The sequence below is a fragment of the Emys orbicularis genome, chromosome 5 (genome assembly GCF_028017835.1).
Source record: "Emys orbicularis isolate rEmyOrb1 chromosome 5, rEmyOrb1.hap1, whole genome shotgun sequence".
NCBI classification, from domain to species: domain Eukaryota; kingdom Metazoa; phylum Chordata; order Testudines; family Emydidae; genus Emys; species Emys orbicularis.
The window spans coordinates 90,430,562-90,443,006 of NC_088687.1; the positions used below are offsets into that span (position 1 = coordinate 90,430,562).

General features: G+C 40.1%; 1 protein-coding gene across 3 annotated transcripts in view; it reads left to right on the plus strand.

Annotated features, from left to right (window-relative positions):
• The first annotated feature begins 4,387 nt into the window (after positions 1-4,387).
• The window catches only part of SGCZ (sarcoglycan zeta), a 410,351-nt gene continuing 402,293 nt past the window's right edge, over positions 4,388-12,445 (plus strand). For 2 of the 3 annotated variants that reach the window (XM_065405276.1, XM_065405275.1), the window contains exon 1: positions 4,400-4,594. In XM_065405276.1, the coding sequence (XP_065261348.1) occupies positions 4,400-4,594 (195 nt within the window). Of the gene's footprint in view, positions 4,595-12,445 lie in introns of all 3 variants that reach the window. The other variant, XM_065405277.1, reaches the window with a different exon arrangement.

Here is a 12,445-nt window from a genome sequence, read left to right on the forward strand (position 1 = left end):
GATTCCAAAGGAATACCAAAGTATTATGTTATGGTGCAGAGCCAAGGAAGAGGAAGTATTTGAATCATAGAATCATAGAATATCAGGGTTGGAAGGGACCTCAGGAGGTCATCTAGCCCAACCCCCTGTTCAAAGCAGGACCAATTCCCAACTAAATCATCCCAGCCAGGGCTTTGTCAAGCCTGACCTTAAAAACCTCTAAGGAAGGAGATTTCGCCACCTCCCTAGGTAACCCATTCCAGTGCTTCAGCACCCTCCTAGTGAAAAAGTTTTTCCTAATATCCAACCTAAACCTCCCCAACTGCAACTTGAGACCATTACTCCTTGTTCTGTCGTCAGGTACCACTGAGAACAGTCTAGATCCATCCTCTTTGGAACCCCCTTTCAGGTAGTTGAAAGCAGCTATCAAATCCCCCCTCATTCTTCTCTTCTGCAGACTAAACAATCCCAGTTCCCTCAGCCTCTCCTCATAAGTCATGTGCTCCAGACCCCTAATCATTTTTGTTGCCCTCCGCTGGACTCTTTCCAATTTTTCCACATCCTCCTTGTAGTGTGGGGCCCAAAACTGGACACAGTACTCCAGATGAGGTCTCACCAATGTCGAATAGAGGGGAATGATCACGTCCCTCCATCTGCTGGCAATGCCCCTACTTATACAGCCCAAAATGCCGTTAGCCTTCTTGGCAACAAGGGCACACTGACTCATATCCAGCTTCTCGTCCACTGTAACCCCTAGGTCCTTTTCTGCAGAACTGCTTCCTAGCCATTTGGTCCCTAGTCTGTAACAGTGCATGGGATTCTTCCGTCCTAAGTGCAGGACTCTGCACTTGTCCTTGTTGAATCTCATCAGGTTTCTTTTGGCCCAATCCTCTAATTTGTCTAATCAGGATCTGGACAAGTTTTGAGTACAGGTTTGGGGTCAAACCTGGACTCTGTTTCAACTGTGCTCAGACTGTGTGAGCTCTTCTCATGATATTTGGGCTCAAAAAGGTAGGAGTCTTGAATGATCAATAAATAAATCCATTTCCCTCCGCTCCCTATCTTCCCCCCCCCCAAAAAAAAACAACAACACCACAAAAATCCCTTTCTCACTTGAAATGATAAAAATAAAAATGTATACGGAAAGCTGTCCATCCTATGATCTGAATGAGGCAGGAATCTTGACTTGGGGGCAGGAGGGGGAAGAGGATGTGATAATGTAATTAACGACTGTGTTATAATCCATATACACAAGAGGAGGCCAAATCAAGGTTTTATGGACAACCTGAGTTCCAACAGTGCCTAATTTTTGAGAGCTTAACTTTACAACCTTAAGTCTTTTAACCTAGCTCTATTGTGATAATATATATTTGCAGGTCACAAGGTAAAGAGTGAGGGATGGGGAGAGTGCACCCAAATAATTCAAGGACGAGTCAGGAATTGTTATGATTATGACTGAGTAAATATACAGGAATTCAGCAGCTGGAAAGAATATGGTTAACTAAACCTTTGTGAAGAAGGGGAAAACTACAGCTGCGTACCCCTCGATTCATGGATTGTCAGGAAAATAAGGCTGGACACAGTTGTGGTAAATTATGTCATTTTGCCAGGGCATAAGAGGAATGTGCTTTGAGGCCTCTGAGCTAACCTGCACTAGGAAGTTCTCTAGGTGTTCAGAGAAGTGTGTTAGTTGAAGGAAACCCCATTGGTGAAGTTTGACTACAAGAAGCAATCATGTAATTAACACCAAGGGGCAAAGGGAAGCCCTCCTTGCTCTTTAAAAGAAAAGAAAAAACAAAGCAAAACAAAAATCCTCTCAATCCTCCATGATCGTGAGACTTATGTTTTTCAGAACTCTTTATAACATGCATAATTCTGTCGCTTACCTGTTTTATTACAATTGTATATATGCCTTCTAACGTTCACTGCTGTGATACATACATTTTAAAGTGATTTGGAAGTGAAGAACTTGCAGCAACTGTGAAAGAATAGGAGTGAGAGAAAAGACAGGATTTCACTGACCAAACTTCTCCATAACAGGTTCACAAAGTGAATCAAATTCCAAGTCACCATTGGAGTCTCCGCCTTTCACAATGTTGGAGGAAGAAGTTGTGATTGTAATGTCACACAATTAATATCTCTGCTCATAAGAAGTGATGGGTAATCCTCAGTGTTTTGAGTTGGATAAGTATCCACTTATTCGGCAGCTTATCCAAATGTGTTTGGTCTTGAACTCATGAGAACAGACTTGCTAGTGAAATTTGAGACTTGTTTGATCCTTCAAGCAGATCTACGTTGGTTCTTACTTTTGTGGGGATCAGTTCACCCATCTTTACTCATAAGATATCTTAAAAGTTGCCCTGTTATTTGTACCAGGAAATGAACATTGTTTTCAAATGTAAAATTGGTAATTTTCTCTGATGTATTTTGTTATGGGTTGGATGGATGGATCTACATACACATTCACTCAATGGCTTACTTTTTTTTATTCCTGTAAAGTTCAAAATCTATAATCTCATCATTTTATGGTCACATTAGAAATAGTATTTTTAGAACACAAATTGCCTTCATTTAATTTTAAGTCGCATATAAAAACTGAGGCATTTTTCTGTTGAAAGAGAGAGGCAAGTTTGAACATTGAATAGGATCATAAATGACAGAAAAAAATAGAGGATGTAAAAATGGAAGAAAATTTCTGTATTTACTTCTACAGTTATTAAAGCAAAAGATTAGAAGTTAATGTAGTGAATGCATGTGCCCTGACATTCTGAGTTAGTTTCCTAAATTGGCATATGTTGAGAACAGTCTAAAATGTAGACTAAAATTATTCTAATACAAAATTTGTGTTTTGTAATTTTTTTTATGTCCAGTCTACTGCTTGGGTTAAGTGAATTATCTGTTTTTGTTGACCATGTCTTTGCATTTTCCCTTTTATATAGTCATGAAGAATCAAAACCACTCAGACTGGCAGTAAAAATGATAGACATTCTTTGGTAGGACAGGGTTGTGTTTTGTTGCGCTATTATTGGTAGAGGGGTTTTTTGGGGGGAGGGGTAACCTTTACATGAACAGCTCTGACACCTCATTGACTTGTAATAGAACCTTGACTCCTGGGACATATATGGGATCTAAAGACTATGCCTTTTGGTAGCCTAGTGACAATCCATTTTGATTTGGTAGTGTTATAAAGGTTTAAAGTATGGTCTTTGTTTAATCCACACACCACCTGGATGTGGTGTTCTGTCCCCTCTAATGGCACCGAGACCACTTAAAGAGAGAGATTAATGAGTCTGCTCCCCAAACCTTAGCTAACAGCCATATGGCTTTTAGCTCATGCATTTGACTCCAGAGGTCCCAGATTTGATCCTGTCCACTAATGACCAGGGTCTGTTGGCGTTACAAGTGGGGGCTCGTCCGGGATTTCAACTAGAAAGTCTCGGAAGCTTGGGACACGCTTCTTCAGCTAGGGGAAGTATGTAACCCACATACCTCCTGGTGTGGTGTTCTGTCCCATCTAGTGGCACCAAGACCACTTATAGTTTAATTAGTCTGCTATACAGCCTTAGCTAAGAGGCATATGACTATTAGCTCATGCAGTAGAAGCTCATGCATTTAGCTTCACAGGTCCCAGGTTCAATCCTACCTCATTCAGTGTGTACTGTCCAACCTGAGCACTGAATGATGGAAGGGTCCTGAAGAAAAATTCTGAACAAATAATTAAACACTATAGTAACTCTTACGCACAAAGGGGCAGACTTAAGGTTGCCTGGGAAAGTTTGGCACTTATTGACTGAGTGATTTATTTTGTAATCTTAATGTTCTTAAAATGCATGCTTTTCTATGGAATACAATATGTGTAAGATGATGCATACCTGATAAAACAGTGAGAATTTCACTTGAAAAATTTTGTTCTAAGCCAAAGCATGACACTATTTTTCTCTTTCCATATTAAAGATATGAATGACTTACCTTTCAAAAATGACTTTCTGTGACACACTCATCTATGAAGAAGCCAATAAAACTGTATTTGAGACAAGCACATATGGTCTATTTTCTTTTCTACATTTTTTTTCCTCCTAGTTTCCCATATTTTCCACATACTACTGAAACTTTTAGCCTGACTTAGTTATAATCACATCTGTTCCTCCATTAGTCACTTTATAATCCATGATAATAAGAAAAAGAATGCTTTATATCATGGAGCAGCAAATAGCTAAAAATTACATGGGTACTAAAAGCCTAGCTCAAACAAATTGGTATAGTTGAATTTGGCTCAATGCAATTTTTTTTTCTTTAACACAGTTCAGTGGCTGTAATATGATGATTTTGGAAACCTATTCAGATAATCTTCATAGAATAAAATCTATCAAATGATGATTTTTCATTTTCTTACATTTATTTTGTCTCCCCCACCCCCCAGATGACACGAGAACAGTATATACTGGCAACACAGCAGAATAGCCTGCCAAGGATTGAAAATCCGCAACTTTATCCAGTGGGAATTTATGGATGGCGAAAGAGGTGCTTATACTTCTTTGTCCTTCTGCTGTTGGTTACCATGATTGTTAACTTAGCAATGACAATATGGATTTTGAAGGTTATGAATTTCACAGTGGTAAGTACCACCATGATTTTATATCTCTTGATCTTCATGTTAATAGCTTGTCCTTTTTTCAGTGCACATTCATTTATTCTTTAATGTGAAAGTTATTTTTAATGAGAGATTCTACTAAACTATCAGCATACACATTGCACATACACTATGGAACATTATAGATGAATTGCTTAATTAAAAATGGAAGGTTACAGTTTTTTGGTTTGTTTATTGATACTGGAAATTAGGAAAAATGACTTGTCAGTTTACATCATGTGAATCTGGAGAATGGGCATTTTAACAACTAATTGGCTTTATCATTCATGTTAATATGTCAAGGTGGTGGTTGTTTTTTTTATGGATCATATCACTCTACTGTATTACAACATATCACTCTACTGTAGGAAGCCTTAGTGACTTCCTTTTCTCTGTAAATCTATGGAACTGCTTATGTATATATAAATATTTTAAATGTGTTTACAGACTTTGCTTGAGATGATGCAACATTCTTATTCAGATGATAAGCCAAATTCAGGGGATGTTAAAAATACAGCTAAAGGATATTTAAATCAGTTATAAAGATGTATTTAAAATGCATAAGAATTCCTCTGTATGCTTGTCTTGATGATACATTGTACCATACTGAGGCCAGGGCAGAAAAGGCCATATTGGTGAAATATTCGAAACAAACACCTTTGTACCTGGGACTTATTTGGCTTTCAGGACTACAGCCTACCACAGAACTACCTAATTTAGAATTTTAAGTATTGGAAAACTAAAATACCTTAATTACAACTGTACAAAAATGAAATGTCAAAACACTGTTCTTTCTATGCCTAATGTAAAATGATCAGTGGAACTGGAGTCATGAGTCATAGGGGGCATGTTCCCTGGAGGAACCGCTGTTGATGGGAAACCAAGGGAATGGGGAAGGAGGGGAATTATGTTGGAAGCCACTCAGCCAGATGGATACAGGGTTTATAAAGTTCCAGTTGTTCAATTTTTGCCTGATGGACACAGGGTTTATGAAGTTCCAGTTGTTCAATTCTTTGCAAATAAAATCTGGTGGCAAAGTCTGATCAGGGAGCAGCTGGCAGAATGAGTCATGTAACTTGATCTGGATTTTGCAGACACAAACCTAGTCCAGTGATGTGCCTGGTGGAAGGAGGAGTTTGAGCTGTACACAGACCTGGCCATGCAGGAGGACAGCAACAACAGGAAATTAAAACTATTAGTTTACCTTATTGGGGAACAAGGCGGAGAGATCTGCACCGCTGTGAACCACACTCTGCCTCAAGCCTCCCAGCAATCTTAGGAGCCCCAGGGACTTATTGCTCCCCAAAGCAGGACAAAACTGTGGAGTGACACAGGCTTTTCACTAGAGAACATTCTAAAGTGGAAGGGATAGACTCCATGTTACTGCCTTACAAACACTAGCTGCTACATGCAATGTTTGAGTCTCGACAGACTCCCTAATTTGGGACAGGATAGTCTGTGGCACTTGGGATCATCCTCTCTGGGAGCGCCTGCTCTGGGAAGGCAATCTCACATTAAACAGATGCTTAGACATGGGGCATGCAGTGGAAGCCTTGAGGAGAAAGGTGAAATCCCTAGAAAGCGCATCACATCCCCAGAACTACATGTGGGGTGAGGCAACAGGAAAGGAAAGTAGTTGGCTTCCATAAACATAGCAAGATGTTTTTCCTGTGTGAGACATCATGAGCAGGTAAAGGAGAAGGTGCCCCAAGGTAGGACAGCATTACAAGGAATGTGGCAAGGTTGAACCATCTTGTGCAAGAGGGGAGATATGATTGCTCTCTATAAATATATCAGAGGGATAGATACCATGGAGGGAGAGAAATTATTTAAGCTCAGTACCAATGTGGACACAAGAACAAATGGATATAAACTGGCCATCAGGAAATTTAGACTTGAAATTAGACGAAGGTTTCTAACTATCAGAGGAGTGAAGTTCTGGAATAGCCTTCCAAGGGGAGCAGTGGAGGCAAAAGACATATCTGGCTTCAAGACTAAGCTTGATAAGTTTATGGAGGGGATGGTATGATAGGATAGCCTAATTTTGGAAATTAATTGATCTTTGACTGTTACCGGTAAATATGCCCAATGGCCTGTGATGGGACACTAGATAGGGTGGGATCTGAGTTACTACAGAGAATTATTTCCTGGGTGTCTGGCTGGTGAGTCTTGCCCACATGCTCAGGGTTTAGCTGATCGCCATATTTGGGGTCGGGAAGGAATTTTCCTCCAGGGCAGATTGGCAGAGGCCCTGGGGTTTTTTCACCTTCCTCTGCAGCGTGGGGTATGGGTCACTTGCTGGAGGATTCTCTGCACCTTGAAGTCTTTAAACCACAAGTTGAGGACTTCAATAGCTCAGACATAGATCAGGGGTTTGTTACAGGAGTGGGTGGGTGAGATCCTGTGGCCTGTGTTGTGCAGGAGGTCAGACTAGATGATCATATGGTCCCTTCTGACCTTAAAGTCTATGAGTCTATGGATAGAGGAAGGTCTTGGAAAGATTGTCAGATTTGTACAGGAGGGGGATGGCACATCAGACAGTGGTGGTAACATCATGAGACTCTCCTGGGCTCTGAGAGAATATCAGTTCAAGCTGTCAGGACAAGAAAGTAACAAGGGAAGGTAACCTCCTCCATGCATGGAACCATGTTAATAGGAACCCACCTTTTGTGATTTCAGCTGAATACTGAGGCCTCCTGCACAGTGATTTCTCAGGGTGAGTTGGACTTGAACACACCCATTACAAAGAGCAGTCACAATGTAAAATGAGAACACAGTGGAACCCAAAGGAAAATGTGACCTCATACTAACTAATCTGAGAAGTAACAGATGGTACCAACTGAAGTTTATGGTGGTGGATGGTAAGCACCCCAGACCTCTCTTGGGAATACAGCCATACAAATCATGGATCCGATCCGGTAGTAAGCATGCAAACAGAGAGTCTATGGCACTATGTAGTCCAGTGGGCCAAGGAGTTCAAAAATGTGTAGACCAGGAGTATTATAGGGCCTGTAGAGGATAGTGCAGCCTGGTGGTGGCAAAGATGTCATCAGGTATGTTAATCTGCATAGACCCAAAGCCACTGAAACTGGCATTGAAAATATCCACTGCCCACAATAGATGAAATCTTGCTAGAACTTTCCTAATCCAGAATCTGTATGGTCTGTAATGTGATGAATGGGTTTTGACCCATAAGCCTGGTTAAAGAGTCAGTATGCTGACTACCTGTGCAACATTATTTGGTCGCTACAGATAGCTGTGCATGCTGATGAATATAAGCCCCGTGCCAGAGGTGTTCCAGAGAAGACTCATCAAGTGCTGTAAGGACTCCTTGGGGTGAAAAAAATTGCAGATGATATCCTCATTGTAGGTGAAAGAAGCCATGATACAGAAGCTGAATGAGACCATGACAGGAAATGACAAGTTTTTCTACAGCGATGCAGGGACAAGAACATAAAACTGAATGCAGATAAAATGTGACTCAAACAGCATGAGGTGACGTACATTGAACATCTGCTCACATCAGAGGGATGGAGAGCTGATCCCATCAAAATGAAGACAATCAGACATTCCAGCTCTAGCAGATGTGAAAGGGGTACATAGGTGCTGGAATTAGGGGTGCTGAGTGTACTGCACCCCCTGGCTTGAACTGGTTTTCATCATATACAGGATTTACAGTTTGGTTCAATGGCTCTCAGCACCCCTTATACAATTTGTTCCAGCACTCCTGAAGGGGTACATCACTCTATAGGAATGATATATTTTCTGTCCACACTTCTCTGCAATAGAGAAACCCATATGTCAGCTCCTGTACAAGTGTCTGTCAGCTCACAAGGCAGGATGTTGAGAGGGACTGGGCAGGTCCCTAACAGTAAGCATTTGACATGCTGAAACAAATGATAATGGATGCCCCTGTCCTGAAGTACTACCAGCCAGGAGAGACACTGCCACTCCAGTGTGATGCATCAGAGAGAGGATTGGGTGTCGCTCTTTTGCAGAAGCAGCCAGCAAACCCCTGTCAGAGACTGAACAAAATAGAAAAAGAGCTTCTGGCTATGATTTTGGAGTGGGGGTGGGTTCCATCAGTACACCTATAGCCAATAATAGTGCAATAAGCTTAGACACCCCTAGAAACAATCTAGAAAAAATGGCAAAGCCCCTTCTTGCAACATATGTTGGTGCAGCTCCAACACTACCAGGGAGATCAGATGTTGCATCCATATGTACCCAGCATCAGCGAGCTGGAGGAAGGGGATCAGGACATTGAATCCATGCTGCACTGTCTCCTGGTTTCAACACTGAAGCTGATGGAAATCAGAGGCTATGGAAAAGCCCAATTGCAAGCAGTCAAAAGAATGATAAGAGCAGGATGGCCAGAAGACAAAAGCCAAGGTTCTGGTAGGAGCAGAACCATATTTTCAAATTAAAGATTAGTTGAGTGTGCAGGATAGAATCATATTTTGAGGACAGGAAGTTGTCTCCACCTCATTCCATAAGCATGTTGTGCAAAACATGCAGGCCTCACACCTTGGCATTGACAGCTGTCTTAGACAGGCTTGAGAGTATATTTACCAGCCAGGAATGAATACACATCTCTGCTCCTTGATAGCAGGGTGTGACGCCTGCTGGTCATGTAATAACCACCAGCAGAAAGAGACTGTTATCACATGATCTGTCCACCAATGAATGGAGGCCTGCTGCAACCAGAAGGATGGAGAATCCACCAAGAGGAGATGGCCAACAATCCATGAAAGCAGGCAATAGTGTATAGCAGGTTAGCAAAGAACCTACTGACCCAGAAGACGAATGCTCCTCACAACTCATAAGCCTAGTCCTTCTGGTTTCTCTCTGTTGGCTAGATCCTCACAGGAGGAACTGGCTCCAGAGCCTCTGTCATTCACCTGTTGAGAAGACCAAACTATCTCAAAAACTATGCAACCACATGAGTCTATAGTAAAGATGAAACTCCAGCTTAGTTGTGTGCTAAAAACCTCTGGCAGAAGAGACAGAACCTGGAGTCTGGGTGTCAATTATTTGTTTTTAATTTTATATTAAAATGTTTGTAAAACAGGGACGATATATCCTGGTCAGTGAAACTGAAGTGTCACAGGAGGAATAGGGAATGCAGGGAGTTAGGTTAAAGAACAACTCAGCCACATGGAGAGAGAAGTCCACAGGCTTTAAGAAAGTTCCTCTTGTTTAACTTACCTTGCATTCAGCTTCACTCTTTGGGAATAAAACATCTAGAAGCTTTACTGGAAAGTTAATAACTTGTAATGGAATATAGAATCAAATCTCACATTTAGTGTGCAATGCAAATCTATCTGTTTCAGTGCTTCTGCTTACTATTTAGCAGATTGAAGCCTTGGGTTTAGTAGTTTTAGCAGTATGCATGTGGCTAATATAATTAAATGAACGGGAGCTTAATGATTTCACTAAGGGTACGTCTATACCCAGCCGCTAGTTCGGCGGCTGGCAATCGAACTTCTGGGTTCGACTTATCGCGTCTTGTCTGGATGCGATAAGTCGAACCCGGAAGTGCTCGCCATCGACTGCGGTACTCCTGCTCGGCGAGAGGAGTACCGCGGAGTCGACGGGGGAGCCTGCCTGCCACGTGTGGACCGAGGTAAGATCGAACTAAGGTACTTCGAACTTCAGCTACGTTATTCACGTAGCTGAAGTTGCGTACCTTAGTTCGATTTGGGGGGTTAGTGTAGACCAAGCCTAAGATAACATCTGAAGTGTAATACACTTTATACCTAAATGCAGTCTTTCATGACTATGCTGGATATTGTAGTTCAAAAATCACTTAGTTAATGTGGATTTTTAACAGTCCTGAAATATTACAAATCCAATTAGATTATATTTAGTTGACACATGTGAATTCATCTTTAATCCTCCTGTTAAGAGTAAAAATAATTTTATATTTTTCACCAGTCCTTACTCTTGTATTCAAGTAAGCAATTGTTAATAGCATAAGAAGAAAAAAAAATCACCCCATCATGACATTAAAAAGCAGAAAATAATGTGCAATTTGTGCAGGTAACGTTACTGATCTACCAGCATTATATTTCACTTTCATTATTGCATTTGCTGTCCCATAAATGCAAACTCATATCTGTTAACATTTCTTATTTGAACAAGCAGGATGTGTTATTGTTATCAAAAGATTCTGTACCAAGGTAGACTGGAAGGATCATTTTATTTTATGGTGGTTCCATTAGTATATCATTTTTACCAGCATTTGTATGTAGTACATCATTGTTGACACTGGATTATTAACCTTTATTCTTCACATGGTGGATGTGTAATAGCTTTGTTTGGTGATATATATTATTTTGGGACTGATTAGTTTCTCACTCCAAACATTTATATATATTAATGACATATCATCTGGTTAGCCTGTTACAGAAAACAGGGTTTATAGATATAAATCTTGACTGTGGTTTATGATCTTCTAATTCTGAATGACTGTTCCTACTCAAATTTGTATATTTTATAATTTGCAAATATTTTTATTAACAGTGTGTTAGTCGTAGTATTTCAAATGCAGTGATAATACATAATTTAAGAAATATCATAAAACTTACTATTGCACTTGTCCATGTGTGAGAGCTTGACAGGGAATGGGTTCCTATCAGTAAAGAATCTGGTTGAACTCTTCACAGTTAAACCCCCACATGAAATCCCTTTGTATCAAACACTGTGAAGTCGGTGACAGAAAATCCTCCCAAAAATTTGTTGAGAAAATTCTAATTTGTAAATCTGAAAAAAAATATCTATTCTATTCATGGGCAGTCGTGAGCAAAATAAGACTACATTTTTCAGATAAATTATATGTTCTGACATGTTAGCTCAGCACTATTAGCTCCAATCTTGTCTATTTAAATTTTCTAGCATATTAGTATTTCGCTGGTTTTGGAGGGGTAGCCATGTTAGTCTGTCTCAGCAAAAACAACGAGGAGTCCTTGTGGCACCTTAGAGACTAATACATTTATTTGGGCATAAGCTTTCATGGGCTATAACCCACTTCATCAGATGCATGGAGTGAAAAAAAGTAGGCAGGTATAAATATACAGCACATGAAAAGATGAGAGTTGCCTTACCAAGTGGGGGCTTAGTGCTAACAAAGCCAATTCAAATAGGGTGGATGTGGCCCATTCCCAACAGTTGACAAGAAGGTGTGAGTATCAACGGAGGCAAAATTATTTTTTTGTAGTGACCCAGCCACTCCCAGTCTTTATGCAGGCCTAATTTGATGGTGTCAAGTTTGCAAATTAATTCCAGTTCTGAAGTTTCTCATTGAAGTCTGTTTTTGAAGTTTTTTGTTGAAGCATGGCTATATTTAAGTCTGTTATTTAGTGTTCGGGGAGATTGAAGTGCTCTCCCACTGGTTTTTGATTGACTTAATTCTTTTTAAAGCATCTTTAAAATGACCAAGTTAATGTATACATGTAATTTTTATTAATATTGATGAAAAATATGCCTGTGCATCAATGTAACCAAAATTCGCTGGATGATTTTCAAGGTTAAAAAAATAAACAGTTGTAATGGTAAAATCCATGCTGGCTAGACTTTAACGGGCATAGCAGAAGTAGCTATGATGTTAAACTAAGAACGGGACATGGTTTATTCATGTTGACTTAAGCTTAAGATCTAAAGAATTACATATGTGTCTGTTGAGAGCAATGAGAATTGAGGAATTGACTTGGAGATCTGATTACCAAACTGGAACACGTAGCTGAGTTAACATACATATTAGTGTTGTTTAGGTACAATATATACACTGTTTCATGTAATTTACAATCTATGGTTTGTTAAAAGCAGAAATTAATC